Genomic DNA, 18,560 nt, shown 5'->3' with positions numbered 1-18,560 from the left:
ATATACATATATATATATATATATATATATATATATATATATATAGGCGACTGCTGATGAACATAGGGAAGCCATCTTGTTTACAGGTGACAGTAACATAATGAATGTCCGGAAGGTGAAAACTTTCTGTTGCCACGTTTGTGTTCTTGCATACAAGGCTTCTCGTTCTGACTGTTCCTTCCACGTTTTATTGTTTAATCTTAAGAAAGACAAGAAGTCACCTTTGTTGGTAATTATATATTTATTACCTTATTTGTGTATAGACCATAAAACGTCCATATATATTGTTTCTTATTATTTTATTTACATATTTGCAAAAGAATATAGACGTAAAGTCATGAAATAAAACCATCATAAAACATTGCATTAGTCACTGTATAACCTGCACTATACAATATATGTTATTATAAAGCACGGGACAGCAATGTACTGTCACTGGCATAGACTCAGCGCCAACTATTGGACTCTTAATACCTATTTTATAAGGGGTTACATTTATTCACACATAAATGACACACAAATATAGAATACAGCTGATCGATAGATAAAGGGCCTCTGATGTCACTGGCTCCTAGTAACTGGATAGGTCGCAATCTCAGTGATGTCACTGGCTCCTAGTGACTGGATAAGCTGCACTCTTAGTGATGTCACTGGTCCCTAGTGCCTGGATAGGCTGCACTCTCAGTGATGTCAATGGCTTTTAGTGACTGGATAGGCTGCACTATCAGTGATGTCACCGGTCCCTAGTGCCTGGATAGGCTGCACTATCAGTGATGTCATTGGTCCCTAGTGCCTGGATAGGCCGCACTCTCAGTGATGTCACTGGTCCCTAGTGCCTGAATAGGCCGCACTCTCAGTGATGTCAATGGCTTCTAGTGACTGGATAGGCTGCACTGTCAGTGATGTCCCTGGTCCCTAGTGCCTGGATAGGCTGCACTCTCTGTGATGTCACTGGTCCCTAGTGCCTGAATAGGCCGCACTCTCAGTGATGTCAATGGCTTCTAGTGACTGGATAGGCTGCACTGTCAGTGATGTCACTGGTCCCTAGTGCCTGGATAAACCGCACTCTCAGTGATGTCACTGGTCCCTAGTGCCTGGATAGGCTGCACTCTCTGTGATGTCACTGGTCCCTAGTGCCTGAATAGGCCGCACTCTCAATGATGTCAATGGCTTCTAGTGACTGGATAGGCTGCACTCTCTGTGATGTCACTGGTCCCTAGTGCCTGGATAAACCGCACTCTCAGTGATGTCAATGGCTTCTAGTGACTGGATAGGCTGCACTATCAGTGATGCCACTGGTCCCTAGTGACTGGATAGGGTGCAGTTTTATAGATGTTATATCAGCCACCAAATGGCGGCATCCACTATGTGTAACGCTGTGATTCTTATAATAATACTATATGTAGGAGGGTTCTTATATTTTATCATTAGCCACCAGAATATTACTCAGCACTGACCACTGAGGTGATCACGAGAGAAACAAATAACATGAAACAGGAGATAATGATGACACTAGTTGAGCTTACTACAGTATTTAAAATGCGGTGGAAATATGATACATAAAGTATCGGAATAACAATTGTGGCTGTTGGTGGGGATATATGTTCATGGACAACCACTATGCTCATTCTGGTCTCCAGGCAGTTGGCGGCTACAGTTACCCTGCTAGTTCCCGGCAGTTGGCGGGTCCAGTTACTATGCTAGTTCCTGGCAGTTGGAGGGTACAGTTACTGTGCTAGTTCCTGGCAGTTGGAGGGTACAGTTACTGTGCTAGTTCCTGGCAGTTGGCGGGTACAGTTACTGTGCTAGTTCCTGGCAGTTGGAGGGTACAGTTACTGTGCTAGTTCCTGGCAGTTGGCGGGTACAGTTACTATGCTAGTTCCTGGCAGTTGGAGGGTACAGTTACTGTGCTAGTTCCTGGCAGTTGGCGGGTACAGTTACTGTGCTAGTTCCTGGCAGTTGGAGGGTACAGTTACTGTGCTAGTTCCTGGCAGTTGGTGTGTACAGTTACTGTGCTAGTTCCTGGCAGTTGGAGGGTACAGTTACTGTGCTAGTTCCTGGCAGTTGGAGGGTACAGTTACTGTGCTAGTTCTGGCAGTTGGCGGGTACAGTTACTGTGCTAGTTCCTGGCAGTTGGAGGGTACAGTTACTGTACTAGTTCCTGGCAGTTGGAGGGTACAGTTACTGTGCTAGTTCCTGGCAGTTGGAGGGTACAGTTACTGTGCTAGTTCCTGGCAGTTGGCAGGTACAGTTACTGTGCTAGTTCCTGGCAGTTGGAGGGTACAATTAACCATGCTAGTTCCTGGCAGTTGGAGGGTACAGTTACTGTACTAGTTCCTGGCAGTTGGCGGGTACAGTTACCCTGCTAGTTCCTGTCAGTTGGCGGGTTCAGTTACCCTGCTAGTTCCTGGCAGTTGGCGGGTACAGTTACTGTGCTAGTTCCTGGCAGTTGGCGGGTACAGTTACCGTGCTAGTTCCTGGCAGTTGGAGGGTACAATTACCGTGCTAGTTCCTGGCAGTTGGAGGGTACAATTACCGTGCTAGTTCCTGGCAGTTGGAGGGTACAGTTACTGTGCTAGTTCCTGGCAGTTGGAGGGTACAGTTACTGTGCTAGTTCCTGGCAGTTGGCGGGTACAGTTACTGTGCTAGTTCCTGGCAGTTGGCGGTACAGTTACCGTGCTAGTTCCTGGCAGTTGGAGGGTACAATTACCGTGCTAGTTCCTGGCAGTTGGCGGGTACAGTTACTGTGCTAGTTCCCCGCAGTTGGCGGGTACAGTTACTGTGCTAGTACCTGGCAGGTGGCGGGTACAGTTACCCTGCTAGTTCCTGTCAGTTGGCGGGTACAGTTACTGTGCTAGTTCCTGGCAGTTGGAGGGTACAGTTACTGTGCTAGTTCCTGGCAGTTGGAGGGTACAGTTACTGTGCTAGTTCCTGGCAGTTGGCGGGTACAGTTACCGTGCTAACTCCTGGCAGTTGGAGAGTACAGTTACTGTGCTAGTTCCTGGCAGTTGGCGGGTACAGTTACCGTGCTAACTCCTGGCAGTTGGAGAGTACAGTTACTGTGCTAGTTCCTGGCAGTTGGAAGGTACAGTTACTGTGCTAGTTCCTGGCAGTTGGCGGGTACAGTTACTGTGCTAGTTCCTGACAGCTGGCGGGTACAGTTACTGTGCTAGTTCCTGGCAGTTGGTGTGTACAGTTACTGTGCTAGTTCCTGGCAGTTGGCGGGTACAGTTACTGTGCTAGTTCCTAGACTGGAAGTTGGTGTGCTAATTCCTGTAAATTGTCGGGTACAGTTACTGTGCTAGTTCCTGACAGCTGGCGGGTACAGTGACTGTGCTAGTTCCTGGCAATTGGCGGGTACAATTACTGTACTAGTTCCTGGCAATTGTCGGATACAATTACTGTACTAGTTCCTGGCAGTTGGCAAGTACAGTTACTGTGCTAGTTCCTGACAGCTGGCGGGTACAGTTACTGTGCTAGTTCCTGGCAATTGGCGGGTACAATTACTGTACTAGTTCCTGGCAGTTGGCGGGTACAGTTACTGTGCTAGTTCCTGACAGCTGGCGGGTACAGTTACTGTGCTAGTTCCTGGCAGTTGGAGGGTACAGTTACTGTGCTAGTTCCTGGCAGTTGGCGGGTACAGTTACTGTGCTAGTTTCTGGCAGTTGGTGTGTACAGTTACTGTGCTAGTTCCTGGCAGTTGGCGGGTACAGTTACTGTGCTAGTTCCTGGCAGTTGGTGGGTACAGTTACTGTGCTAGTTCCTGGCAGTTGGCGGGAACAGTTACTGTGCTAGTTCCTGACAGCTGGCGGGTACAGTTACCGTGCTAGTTCCTGGCAGTTGGAGGGTACAGTTACTGTGCTAGTTCCTGGCAGTTGGAGGGTACAGTTACTGTGCTAGTTCCTAGCAGTTGGCGGGTACAGTTACTGTGCTAGTTCCTAGCAGTTGGCGGCTACAGTTACTGTGCTAGTTCCTGGCAGTTGATGTCCTAGTTCCTGGCAATTGGCAGGTACAATTACTGTGCTAGTTCCTGGCAGTTGGTGTGCTAGTTCCTGGCAGTTGGCGGGTACAGTTACTGTGCTAGTTCCTGGCAGTTGGCGGGTACAGTTACTGTGCTAGTTCCTGGCAGTTGGCGGGTACAGTTACTGTGCTAGTTCCTAGACTGGAAGTTGGTGTGCTAATTCCTGTAAATTGTCGGGTACAGTTACTGTGCTAGTTCCTGACAGCTGGCGGGTACAGTTACTGTGCTAGTTCCTGGCAATTGGCGGGTACAATTACTGTACTAGTTCCTGGCAATTGTCGGATACAATTACTGTACTAGTTCCTGGCAGTTGGCAAGTACAGTTACTGTGCTAGTTCCTGACAGCTGGCGGGTACAGTTACTGTGCTAGTTCCTGGCAATTGGCGGGTACAATTACTGTACTAGTTCCTGGCAGTTGGCGGGTACAGTTACTGTGCTAGTTCCTGACAGCTGGCGGGTACAGTTACTGTGCTAGTTCCTGGCAGTTGGTGTGTACAGTTACTGTGCTAGTTCCTGGCAGTTGGCGGGTACAGTTACTGTGCTAGTTCCTGGCAGTTGGTGGGTACAGTTACTGTGCTAGTTCCTGGCAGTTGATGTCCTAGTTCCTGGCAATTGGCAGGTACAATTACTGTGCTAGTTCCTGGCAGTTGGTGTGCTAGTTCCTGGCAGTTGGCGGGTACAGTTACTGTGCTAGTTCCTGGCAGTTGGCGGGTACAGTTACTGTGCTAGTTCCTAGCAGTTGGCGGGTACAGTTACTGTGCTAGTTCCTGGCAGTTGATGTCCTAGTTCCTGGCAATTGGCAGGTACAATTACTGTGCTAGTTTCTGGCAGTTGCTGTGCTAGTTCCTGGCAGTTGGTGTGCTAGTTCCTGGCAGTTGGCGGGTACAGTTACTGTGCTAGTTCCTGGCAGTTGGAGGGTACAGTTACTGTGCTAGTTCCTGGCAGTTGGCGGGTACAGTTACTGTGCTAGTTCCTGGCAGTTGGCGGGTACAGTTACTGTGCTAGTTCCTGGCAGTTGGAGGGTACAGTTACTGTGCTAGTTCCTGGCAGTTGGCGGGTACAGTTACTGTGCTAGTTCCTAGCCTGGCAGTTGGTGTGCTAATTCCTGGCAGCTGGCAGGTACAGTTACTGTGCTAGTTCCTGGCAGTTGGTGGGTACAATTACTGTGCTAGTTCCTGGCTCTGAGCAGTTGGTGTATACAGTCACTGTGCTAGTTCCTGGCTCTGGGCAGTTGGTGTATACAGTTACTGTGCTAGTTCCTGGCTCTGGGCAGTTGGCGGGTACAGTTACCGTGCTAGTTCCTGGCAGTTGGCGGGTACAGTTACTGTACTAGTTCCTGGCAGTTGTCGGGTACAGTTACTGTGCTAGTTCCTGACAGCTGGCGGGTACAGTTACCCTGCTAGTTCCTGGCAGTTGGCGGGTACAGTTACTGTACTAGTTCCTGGCAGTTGTCGGGTACAGTTACTGTGCTAGTTCCTGACAGCTGGCGGGTACAGTTACTGTGCTAGTTCCTGGCAATTGGCGGGTACAATTACTGTACTAGTTCCTGGCAGTTGGTGTGTACAGTTACAGTACTAGTTCCTGGCAATTGGCGGGAAAAATTACTGTACTAGTTCCTGGCAGTTGGTGTGCTAGTTCCTGGCAATTGGCGGGTACAGTTACTGTGCTAGTTCCTGGCAATTGGCGGGTACAGTTACTGTACTAGTTCCTGGCAGTTGATGTCCTAGTTCCTGGCAGTTAGCGAGTACAATTACTGTGCTAGTTCCTGGCAGTTGGTGTGCTAGTTCCTGGCAAACCTTCAATTACAGCATATGACCAAACATAATGTGATAATGTCCCACATTTCACATTATAGACCTGAATTGGAGTATGACTATACATACATATCACATTGCCCTACATTGTCTATAAATGAGGGCAGCCATCATTATTGTCACTTCCGCCTATCGCAAGCTAGGTGCAAGAGACAATTAACATAGGGTTCCCTCTGCTTTATGCACAGCTCAGAAAATACAATAAATGACACACAAGCAAAAATACAATAAATTACACACTAACGATCTGTTTCAGCCTCATCTTCATGGCATAAGTGCCACTTTTTGTGCATGTGGAAGGCAATTCCAATACAACATGTTATATACTGCATGACTGGAGATGTGATTTGCTCTCCATTTCAATTTGCCCACCAAGTTGTGATGTCATTGTCGGCGGCTAGTGCAGCTGCTTACACAGCCAGATACACTGTATCTGCAAGATACATCAGCCGTGCTGCAAGACGGTGGGAAACGTCTGTGACTGATGTCATTCACAGACATACGGACAAATGCACTACGTGACATGTAGTTTGTCAACTGAACGAATGACAAATCACATAGTGTTTACTCAGAATAACACATTTGCCACACAGAGGGCAAGAATATAAAACTTCTCATTGCTGTAAGTTCTCTGATGTCTATGAAGATGTTATTTATATATAAATGTTTTTCTGCATTGAGAAGGTTAAAATAGCTTATCTGTGCAAAGTAAAATTACTTGATTTCTATGTAAAACATTTCCCATACTCAGAACAAGAGAAATGGCATTTTACCTGTGACTTCTCTGATGTCTAACAAGATGTGATTTCTGTGTATAACATTTCCCACACTCAGAACATGGAAATGGCTTCTCCCCTGTGTGACTTCTCTCATGTATGACGAGATTTAATTTAGTTGTAAAACATTTCCCACACGCAGAACATGAAAAAGGCATCTCACCTGTATGATTTCTCTGATGTCTAACAAGATGTGATTTTTGTGTAAAATATTTCCCACACACGGAACATAGAAAAGGTCTCTCGCCTGTGTGACTTCTCTGATGTATGACAAGATTTAATTTAGCTATAAAACATTTCCCACACTCAGAGCATGAAAATGGCTTCTCACCTGTATGACCTCTCTGATGTATAATAAGACGCGATTTGTGTGTAAAACATTTCCCACACTGAGAACATGGAAATGGTTTCTCACCTGTGTGAGTTCTCTGATGTCTTACACAAGCTGATTTGTGTGTAAAACATTTCCCACACTCAGGACATGGAAATGGTTTTGCACCTGTGTGACTTCTCTGATGTCTTATAAGATGTGATTTCTGTGTAAAACATTTCCCACACTCAGAACACAGAAATGGTTTCTCACCTGTGTGACTTCTCTGATGTGTAACAAGACTTAATTTGTGTGTAAAACATTTCCCACACTCAGAACATGAAAACGGCTTCTCACCTGTGTGCTTTTTTTGATGACTAATAAGTTGTGCTTTGTGTGTAAAACATATTCCACACTCAGAGCACGGAAAGAGTTTTTCACCTGTGTGAAGTCGCTGATGTAAATCAAGACTTAATTTATATGAAAAGCATTTCCCACACTCAAAACACTGAAAAGGCTTCTCTTCTGTGTGACTTTTCATATGTCTAATGACATTTGATTTCAAGGTAAAACATTTCCCACACTGAGAACACGGAAATAGTTTTTCACCTGTGTGACTTTTCTGATGTATTAAAAGACTTGATTTACATATAAAACATTTCCCACACTCAGAGCATCGAAATGGCTTCTCACCTGTGTGACTTTTCTGATGTATTACAAGACTTGATTTGTATGTAAAACATTTCCCACACTCAGAACATGGAAATGGTTTCTCATCTGTGTGACTTCTCTGATGTGTAACAAGATGTGTTTTATATGCAAAACATTTCCCACACTCAGAACATGGAAATGGCCTCTCACCTGTGTGAATTTTGTGATGTCTAACAAGACGCGATTTATATGTAAAACATTTCCCACACTCAGAACAGGAAAACACACCTGAAGTATCAGGAGAACATTCATGATTAGAAGGATTAGATGATACATTGGCACTGTGAGTTACTGGGTGTATATTTAGGGTAATGGGGATTTCTCCTGTGGAATCTCGTACAATGTTATCTTCAATTTTAAAGACTGGAGGTAAAATGAGATGTCCCTCTGCGATATTCCTGCTTCTGTGTCCATCTGCTGGGGATAAAATAAATGTAGAATAGACATCAGTCTTTATATTGAGGAACAAATTATCATATTAATGCAGAGTTCGATTTTGCAAACTACGGAGACCTCATTACAAAAATAAATGTACAAACTGGACATGTGACACTTGTTTACAGATTAAACCAAAAATATGGACTTAATGTTACACAAATTACCAAGAGCATTACATAGACCCAAGCCACAGTCACATGCAGACTGTGTGATCATATTGGAGAGTGCCAACCAAAATGAGGACTTTAGTAATATTTCCCAGGCATACACATTGCCCAGACAGCATAAGATATAAAGCTTCATTAGTCAGTGACTTCATCCAGTGTCCATCTAGAAACACAGAGACTACTGGATGCAGTACCACCCTGGGCTATATTAGTAGCATGGCCTAGACATGGGCTTAAACTACGCGTGGTTCTCCAGGTGGACATATGTTTAGCTAAAGAAAACAGAGAAACAGCCTATGTATGTCCCTCTGGTCATCCTCATACAGCAATGCCCAGCAACGAGAGTCATCATAATTAGGGCTGAAGTGACGGTGACTGAGAGAACAAGAGAGCAAGGCCGATTGATGTTGGCACAAAGTGGTAGCTTCTGGTCGTTATGGACTGGGGATGCTGTTTCTGGATCCCAGATGGGTGCCACCTTGTGCTAGTGTCCTTTGGTGGTGATCACTGCCAGGGCTGTGCCTTCTCTCATCTCCCAACCGGTGACTAATGGAACCTCTGTGCCACTTGGCTCCACCCTTTTTGACTGCTACTGTCTCTGCTCGTGCATGCTAGACCTTCTGACCGCTGCCATCTTGGACGAATACTCCAGCAAGCTGCCAGGTATGTGCACCTACAGTTATTTAGCCCATTGCTGCTTGGCTGTGTGGGACTTGGTTCTTTCCTGGGGCCTGGCTGCTGTGTCCTTTCTCTGCTGCCTTCAGAGATCTTGCTGTCCCTCTGATGTCCTCCTGCATACTAACTGCCTGGCTTTACGGATATATCTGGGGCTCCTTATTTGACCTGGCTCACTGCTGTCCCCTTGTACAGTTGGATTATGAGCTATATATTAAAGGTCTCTGCAGCAGCTTGGCTGGAGAAGTTCTCCATGCTACTCCTCCTCTTTACTTTGGATCTGCACCTTTAGAGGTGGAGTCCTCCTTTGAGCCTTTCAGTCCTCTTATCAACCTTTCGACAAACCTATATCTACTGCAATTTCTAGAGGCATAGAGGTCTATATGGGTATGTCCCTTTTTTTAATCAAGATATGCAAAAAATGAAGGAATCAGATTGGTAAGACTGCATGTTGGAGGATAATGCAGCTTCTGTGGCTGGCTTCCTCAGATCCCTGGAATCTCACATTGAGGAGTGTCTGCAAAAACTTAACAACATTAATGGCCATCCTCGCAGTAACAACATTCACCTGATTGGTTAACCCAAAAAAGCAGAAGAATGATATCCTGGGCAACGTCAATGCATGACCAGCACGTTTAAACTGACACTTTTGTTCTACACACAAAATGTTCTACAGATTTACCCAAGGACAAGCGCAGGTTTACACAGATGGAAAATATGTGGAAGGAGCCTCCTACCCACTGTCACTAACTCCTTGTCAGGATTTGAACCCAGAGATCTTCAGACTACTTTTCTGGCTGCTGGACTGCTCCATGCCTACACTCTGTTCTACTGTAGCTCAGTTTGACTAAGCACCACCGTGACTTCCTATATAAGCCTTGCCTGACCTCCAGCTATGACTCTAGTTCCAGTTACTGCATCCTGCATGATATTATCCACCATTTGTGTACCCACCTTGGATTGTCCTCGACTTTTTCCTCTGCCTAAACCTTTAGCCTTATTTGCTTCTTGTGTACTGGACCTGGCTGCCATTGGCCATCCTTTATTGTTCTATCTAGTGTCCAGCCTTTCTCCATTCCACTGAGCTCCAATTTAGCCTCTGGACCATTACTTTCAATGCACTTCTCAGGGGCACAATGATCTCTAGGATGGTTCAGATCAAGATTCCTCGAAGACATAAGGAGGTGGAATTAGAACACTGAGGCCATGGACTTGAGTAATATGTTGTTATTTGCCTTGCGACTGAAAGGGTGGAGGGGTTAGGTCCTCACAAGGAGTGGACTGAGTTTCTCTTATTATATTATAATATATATTATACCACTATATCCAGGTGGATAGGGCAAGTAGATTCTTAGCATATATGGCTAGGGCTGATTCTTCCACTCCCACTACACAGATTGGTGGATGCAACAGGGTTGTGTACTACACCCTCTATTGCCAATGAACATTGGAACTATTGTGTAACAATGAGCTTCCCGGCTTCAACATTCTCCATCTCTCTTAGGAGGTCATTCCGACCTGATCGCACGCTAGCTATTTTTTGAAGCGCTAAGATCAGGTCAGAACTCAGCAAAACTGCGCATGCGTATGTACCGCAATGCGCAGGTGCGTTGTACGGGTACAAAGTGGATCGGTGCTGGGCGATGGATTTAATGAAGAATCCATTCGCACAGGCGATCGCAAGGAGACTGACAGGAAGAAGGCGTTTGTGGGTGTCAACTGACCGTTTTCTGGGAGTGTTTGGGAAAATGCAGGCATGTCCAAGCGTTTGCAGGGCGGGTGTCTGACGTCAATTCCGGGACCGGACAGGCTGAAGTGATCGCAGCGGCTGAGTAAGTTCAGACCTACTCAGAAACTGCATAAAATGTTTTTGCAGAGCTCAGCTGCACAGGCGTTCGCACACTTGCAAAGCAAAAATACACTCCCCTATAGGCGGCGACTATCTGATCGCAGCGCTGCAAAAAATAGCTAGCGAGCGATCAACTCGGAATGACCCCCTTAGTCTCCTTTTCTCCCAACCCTGAGTGAGACAAGTAGGAGGTATCTGGACTCCTACGTATCTCTTGAGGAAGTGGAGGATGCCATTCATCTTTCCTTAATGTGAAGGCCTCATGTTGACATTATTCCTATTGTACATCAGAGATTCTTCATATCAAAATTGTTGGAGACTTTTGTTGCATTATCGGACTCTCTGTCCCTCCTTTCTTCTATGGCAGAGTTGTTGTATTGCCCAAACCTTGGAAGAATCCAGGATATCCAGATCCCTATTGTCCGATCTCACTATTATCTACTGATGTTTAGATTATAGCTTTTTGCTTGAATAAAGTGATTCTTGAAATAGTCCACCTTCACCAAACAGGCTTATGTCCAGGAAGCTCATGTGTACAGGACTTCTGGGTTGAGTCCTTGGATGCGGCCACAGCGTTGGAGTCCAGTAAGTGGTCTTCGCTATGGCTGGTTCTCCCCAGATCTGGGATGGTTATGAATTTATTGGTTGACTCCAGCTTCTTCGCCTGTGCTTGTGTCAAAGGCCTTGTCACAGATTATTTTTGTCTAGACAGGTGCACTAGGTGGGGATGCCTGCTACCTTACCCTGTATTAACCATTGCTATAGAGCCTGTGATATTGGAGCTCCTCCAGTGATCCATAAGCTAGTATTGGACTACATATGTAGAGGTATACAACAACAGTATTTTGCGCAATAAAAGGGTTGGAGCAGCCTTAATATTCCACAAGGAAAGGGAAAAACACAAATTCCCTATAGATACAATTGTAAAAAGAGTTTATGTGGAGTACACTGGCGCTAAAACCTTAAGATGAACCACTCGAATTAATGAGAGTGGGTAAATCCACTGATAGGAAATAATGGTGGAATGGATACCACAGATAAAGTGCATTTATTTACATCAACACAAGATAACATGAATTAAAAACATATATGATAAAAACACATGAATCTCATACAAATCAGGACGTGGCAGATTGAGCTGGTCAGGATAAAGTGACTTGTGCAATAAATTATAGGGAGATCTCTCACCATGTAAAGGCCCTGCGGTGGGCTAGCTTTTTTGTGAAGCAAATTGGAACCAAGGCTGATTAGCCCGGCACCACCGCAGAGAGTGTCAATCAGCATGCTAGTCCTTCCCCTCGTATCACTGCTCCCCGTCCAGCGAATCCTCTTTCCAAACAACGCGTTTCGGTCAACTTAAGTGACCTTTTTTAGTATTGGACTGCAAGAAGATAGCATTATATGCTGCCGCTACGGTACTGTTTTTGTGGGGCATGAAGTATTCATTCCCTTCTCTGTTGGCAATAGTGGATAGCTATGTCTCCATCCTTCGTGTATAAATCAATTGGAATAAGTCTTGTTTGGGGCGACTGATCTGCCCGCATTGCCTATAAAACTGTGTGTCGGTCTTGATGGAGGAAGGCTTAGCACTCCCAGATATGAGGCTCTTACTATCTGGCAGCCCAGCTTGGAGACCTTTGTGATTTGGGGGCCTGCGCCAGGCATGGGGACTCTACTTGTGCTTTGCTTGAATAGAGTGGCCTGAGGTTAAGACCTCTTAAGTTTTTACTTGCTGGGACATCACCTGTATGGTGACTCCATTCTGATGCAGGCTTGCAGGGCTTAGTGGTTAGCAGCAAATATTGTGGGGAGTGGGTATTGTATCCCTCTGCTAGATTATGGGGCAATGACAACTTTTGTGAACTGGGATCTCTAGGGTGGATCCCTATGTCTCAGTGGGTCAGCTTTACCAAGTGGCTCTTCTCAGGTATTTTGCCAAGTTGCCTGCCTGATGCTATGTTTTACAGAAATGTACAACTTTGACATGGTATATGTGCAGTGGCGGGTGGGTTCCCCTCTATATCCGAGTACTCACTTTGTGCCCTCCTATATTTACGCTTTATTTTAGAATTTGGAAATGTAGGTTTGTGTTCCTTGAGACGTCAATGAAAGGCAGAGCTGGAGGCCGTGTCAGATGAGTATTGGAAATTGATGTTATGCCCTTCCCCCTACTGCTACAGTCTATGACAGGTTCCAGCAGATACAACTCTTTATACTACACAGAGTGTATTGGAACCTGTTGCAAGCTGTGGTTAGCAAATTCCGCTTCCTGGCATCGGTCACCACCAAAATGCAACTAATTTAAATACTCCACTACAGCACTAATTACCAAACACACAACTTTTTTCCCCCACCTGTGTCTCTGTTTGTGTGCTTCTATTCCACAGCTCACACCTTTTGCCACGCAATCCCCTCAGCTCCATCAAGTAAGGGGTGCAGATTTCATGGAGAGCATTCCTCCTCTTTTCTGTTTCCTGGTGTATATATATATATATATATATATATTCAGGGTAGGGTCAGCAGCTTCTGTTACAGTACCCTTTTCTATAAGAAGTGCCTGGTATAAGAATTTATTTTCCCTTTTTGGTAAAGTAATGACTCCTGGCCAGATTCTCGACTAACTCCTCAACCCAAGGCATGGGATAAACGTGCTTCCGCCAGGTTTGGACACCAATACAATTGGGCTGTTCCTTTCGCTAATGGATTCTTCCATCACATCCAACTCTAGCGTTTTCTGTACTTCCCTTTTTACTGCTATCTGCCTCCCCTCAGGGAAACAACAGTGTTTAACCTTAGCGTCTACCCCAGGAAGGGTGATGTCATGTTCTATCAGAGTGGTACCCTCACGAAGGGATGAGAACACATTTTGGTTCTGTTGTACCATTTCATTAGCTTGTTGTCCCTGTCTTGGAGAGAGGTGGTCTTAGGACCACCTTTGTCTGACAACTTTGGAAGTGACCAATTTGGCTCCTTCAGACTCATGCCAGGGTTTCAGGAGCTTGACATTGAAAGTTCTGGTTCTATTTTTGACCTGCCTGACCCTGTAATTGACTGGCCCAACAGCTTTGATTATTTCATGTGGACCTTGCTAGTGAATAAACAACTAATCCTCCTGACAGGGCACCAAGACCAATACCTTGCCCAGAGTTCAGTGCTATCATAGTTCCTCGTTTGGCAAAGCTCTGCCTCCTGCACATGTTGTTGTACTGTTGGTGCAATTTACCACAACCCCTCAACCCATCATACAGCTGAGATACAAGTTGGATAACATTAGGTTCTTCATGACTCTACTGTTCCCAACCTTCCTGAAGGACATCCAGGATACCGCTTGCTTGTCTACCATACAATAACACAAAGGCCATAAAGCATTTGGTAGCCTAAGATATTTCCAGTATTGTGAACATTAAATACCAGAGGGTGTCCCATGGTCTCTATTCTCTTGTGCCACAGCCTGCCTTACTATACGTATCAGGGCACTACTAAAGTGTTCCACCAGACCATGAGTCACTGGAAGGTAAACTGATGTATTTAATGTCTTCACCTTTAACAACCAACAGAGGTCCTTCATTAGACGTGACATAAAGGGCGTCCCCTGGTCTGTTAGGATATCCTTTTATATACAATGAGAAGTTCCTCAGCAATTGTTCAAGACTTAATATTCCACAAAGAAGTTGCCTCTGGAAACCAGGTGGAACAGGCTGAAAATACTAGGACACTCTGGTGTCCACAAACTGACTTTTCCAAGGGACTGAATAAATCCATGCCAAAATGTTTAAAGGGATGTTGTACTACTGGAATGGGGACAAAGGATGCCCCATAGTCTGATATAGGAAAGGACTTCTGATGCATTGAACAGGACAGACAGCACTTCTTTATGGTCACGACTATCCCTGCACAATAAAACCTAATTCTGATCTTCCATAAGTATCCCCCGCGAAGATGTCTATATGCAGCTTTTAAGAAAAATGATACATGAACAGTCTGACTTTGCACATTACTCTCTATGTATAAGTTGTTTTTCATAATGTAAAAGGTTATACCATGAGCTACGTGAGCAATTTTGGGGAGGAGACTGGTCAGCTTTCTGGGCTGGTAACACACAGTGACATGATGTGAGGGGGAGAGTAGGAGTTCAATAGGGGCTGATGGATCCTGATGTATGAGATACACCAGAGAGTGTGGGGAGGAGACTGGTCAGATCTCGGGGCTGGTAACACACAGTGACATGATGAGAGGGGAGAGCAGGAGTATAATAGGGGCTGATGTCTTCTAAATGGGCAGATACAATTCCCTTATTAGTTTGTACTGACAAAGAAGGGTGTAGAATAAGAGACTGTTGAGAATATGTGATTTTTTCAGTATTAAATGTTTATTACTCACCTGTGTTGATATCTGTTGGGATTTCCTCCTCTTTACACTGCTGATCACCCCTCGCATACGTCTCTTCTTCTCCTTCTATATCTTTTGCCTTCATATCAGTCACATACGTCTCTTCTTCTCTCTCTATATCTTCTGTCTTCATATCAGTCACATACGTCTCTTCTTCTCTCTCTGTATCTTCTGCCTTCATATCAGTCACATATGTCTCTTCTTCTCCCTCTATATCTTCTGCCTTCATATCAGTCACATACGTCTCTTCTTCTCCCTCTATATCTTCTGCCTTCATATCAGTCACATACGTCTCTTCTTCTCCCTCTATATCTTCTGCCTTCATATCAGTCACATACGTATCTTCTTCTCCCTCTGTATCTTCCGCCTTCATATGAGTCACATACGTCTTTTCTTCTCCCTCTATATCTTCTGCCTTCATATCAGTCACATACGTCTCTTCTTCTCCCTCTGTATCTTCTGTCTTCATATCAGAAATGCTTTCTCCCTGAAAACCCCCAAAAAACAATAAATTACGTTTAAATAGAGTCCGAATAAACTGAGAGGACATAGTAGAATATATGTTTTGAAGATTAAGGCAGATCCTATAAAGATCACACAGTGACAGTCACTTTGGTATATTGGTGAGACCCTAAATCCCACCTACCTGATCCTCCTGTGGGATCCTGTGATTCTCCTCTGTACAATCCTGGGAATACAGAGGACATCTCTCTGGGGTATCTCTATTACTGAACCCATCTGTAGGAGACACACAGTGACTGAGTACAGTGTATATATGTGATTATCAGGTTGATGTGTGTACCTGCTCTTCCCTGTAAATTACATGACAGTCTCCTCTTACCCAGTGATGTGAGAGGCTGGTGATTTTCCATCATCACATCCTTGTACAGACCCCTGTTTTCCTCTAGATACTCCCCCTCCTGCATGGAGACATAGACAGTGACATCTTGACACCTTATAGGAACCTGACAAACACAATGATACAGTCATCACCCAGACACATCCCCTGGTGTTACTGTAAAATGCCCCATTCCCAGCAGTCACCTCTCCAGTCATCACCCAGACACGTCCCTTGATGTTACTGTATAATGCCCCATTCCTAGCAGTCAGCTCTCCAGTCATCACCCAGATATGTCCCCTGGTGTCATTGTATAATATCCCATTCCCAGTAGTCACCTCTCTAGTCATCACCCAGACACGTCCCCCGGTGTTACTGTATAATGTCCCATTCCCGGCAGTCACCTCTCCAGTCATCACCCGGACACGTCCCCTGGTGTTACTGTATAATGTCACATTCCCAGCAGCAACCTCTCCAGTCATCACCCAGACACATTCCCTGGTGTTACTGTATAATGCCCCATTCCCAGCAGTCACCTCTCCGGTCATCACCTAGACACGTCCCCCGGTGTTACTGTATAATGCCCCATTCCCAGCAGTCACCTCTCCAGTCATCACACAGACACATCCCCTGGTGTTACTATATAATGTCCCATTTCCGGCAGTCACCTCTCCAGTCATCACCAGACACGTCCCCTGGTGTTACTGTATAATGCCCCATTCCCGGCAGTCACCTCTCCAGTCATCACCCAGACACGTCCCCTGGTGTTACTGTATAATGCCCCATAACCGGCAGTCACCTCTCCAGTCATCACCCAGACACGTCCCCTGGTGTTACTGTATAATGACCCATTCCCGGCAGTCACCTCTACAGTCATCACCTATACACATCCCCCGGTGTTACTGTATAATGCCCCATTCCTAGCAGTCACCTCTCCAGTCATCAGCCAGACACATCCCCTGGTGTTACTGTATAATGCCCCATTCCCAGCAGTCACCTCTCCGGTCATCACCCGGACACGTCCCCTGGTGTTACTGTATAATGCCCCATTCCCAGCAGTCACCTCTCCAGTCATCACCCAGACACATCCCCTGGTGTTACTGTATAATGCCCCATTCCTAGCAGTCAGTTCTCCAGTCATCACCCAGACACAACCCCTGGTGTTACTGTATAATGTCCCATTCCCAGCAGTCACCTCTCCGGTCATCACCTAGACACGTCCCCCGGTGTTACTGTATAATGTCCCATTCCCAGCAGTCACCTCTCCAGTCATCACCCAGACACATCCCCTGGTGTTACTGTATAATGTCCCATTCCCAGCAGTCACTTCTCCAGTCATCACCCAGACACGTCCCCTGGTGTTACTGTATAATTCCCCAATTATAAATATGGTAATCGATTCTTGCATTATATGGATGTATAGTACATTAGCAGATGTGTAGGTGTATATAGGACACTATACAATGTGTATATATATATATATATATATATATATATATATATATATGAATGTATACATCCGGCACTCAATGTAAAACAGGGATATGCCTGGGTGCCATCCTTAAATTAGTACAGATAGCATGCCTTTCCCACCTGTGGCTCAGGTATATCTGGAAGGGACAGAGGCGGCACTCCAAGGACTTAGAAAATACTTTATGTGCAAAGCATGACAATTCCAAACAACTGTGCAAACAATCAAAACATGGAGATCTTACGACGTTTCAAGGCAGAGCCTTTTCTTCAGGTAAGTTGACCCATGTGGAGCGTGTAGTGAGGAAGGAGCTATTTTCTAAGTCCTTGGAGTGCCGCCTCTGTCCCTTCCAGATATACCTGAGCCACAGGTGGGAAAGGCATGCTATCTATATATATATATATATATATATATATATATATATACACACTATATATATATATATATACACTATATATGGGGTATACTGGGTATATGCGGTCTGAGCACCATACATCACCTTCTCTGCTCCCTCCCAGTCCTCTCACACCCGAAAAAGGGCACAGAACACAATGAACCAATAACTTCCGCTATGTGGAACGCAGAGACCGGAAGTCAGTTGGAACGCACGGGCGGAGGATCACGGGAAATGTAGTCCCTGCGTGCAGCAAAGAAACTGCGCTGGAGGCTCCGGGCGGCCATTATATCCTGTAGATAGTCTGTGATAGAGACGATATAGAATCAACCCTGATAGCGGTCAGGGGGAGTCTCAGGACAGGAAGTGACGTTACTCGGGAGCCGGAGACGTGGCTTTGATGTCACTTGGTGTTTACTGTTTGTTACATGTCTGTGTCTGATATTATAGGTATATATTATATGTTACCCCTCCCTATACTACCCCTGTACTATAACCTCTATATACACCTTCCTGTACCCCTACCTCTATATATACACCTTCCTGTACCCCTACCTCTATATACACCTTCCTGTACCCCTACCTCTATATATACCCTCCTCTACCCCTACCTCTGTATACACCCTCCTGTACCCCTACCTCTATATACACCTTCCTGTACCCCTACCTCTATATATACCCTCCTCTACCCCTACCTCTGTATACAC

The 18,560-nt window shown here is 45.4% G+C and overlaps 1 protein-coding gene across 2 annotated transcripts; it reads right to left on the bottom strand.

Annotated features, from left to right (window-relative positions):
• Positions 1-222: 222 nt before the first annotated feature.
• Positions 223-18,139, bottom strand: LOC135056981 (oocyte zinc finger protein XlCOF22-like). 2 transcript variants are annotated; one of them, XM_063962803.1, is made up of 5 exons: positions 17,959-18,139; positions 15,992-16,070; positions 15,797-15,888; positions 15,142-15,637; positions 223-8,049 (listed from the first exon to the last, which is right to left on the bottom strand). In XM_063962803.1, exons 2-5 carry the CDS (start codon positions 16,023-16,025, stop codon positions 6,605-6,607), a joined length of 2,067 nt encoding a protein of 688 aa, XP_063818873.1. In that variant the 5' UTR covers positions 16,026-16,070; positions 17,959-18,139; the 3' UTR covers positions 223-6,604. The 2 variants fall into 2 exon arrangements, with proteins under 2 accessions (XP_063818873.1, XP_063818874.1); XM_063962804.1 differs by having other exon boundaries at positions 223-8,046.
• Positions 18,140-18,560: the final 421 nt, after the last annotated feature.

The sequence above is a fragment of the Pseudophryne corroboree genome, chromosome 3 (genome assembly GCF_028390025.1).
Source record: "Pseudophryne corroboree isolate aPseCor3 chromosome 3, aPseCor3.hap2, whole genome shotgun sequence".
NCBI classification, from domain to species: Eukaryota; Metazoa; Chordata; class Amphibia; order Anura; family Myobatrachidae; genus Pseudophryne; species Pseudophryne corroboree.
Note: the sequence above shows the minus strand (reverse complement) of the source record. Positions and strands in the feature narration are given on the sequence as shown.

Excerpts from the sequence above, each read along its gene's own strand:
- LOC135056981 (XM_063962803.1), bottom strand. The coding sequence starts at position 16,025 with ATGATGGAAAATCACCAGCCTCTCACATCACTGG. Across the intron at positions 15,889-15,991 it reads CCAGCCTCTCACATCACTGG|ATGGGTTCAGTAATAGAGAT; the intron begins GTAAGAGGAGAC and ends TGTCTCCTACAG. Across the intron at positions 15,638-15,796 it reads GGATCCCACAGGAGGATCAG|GGAGAAAGCATTTCTGATAT; the intron begins GTAGGTGGGATT and ends GGGGGTTTTCAG.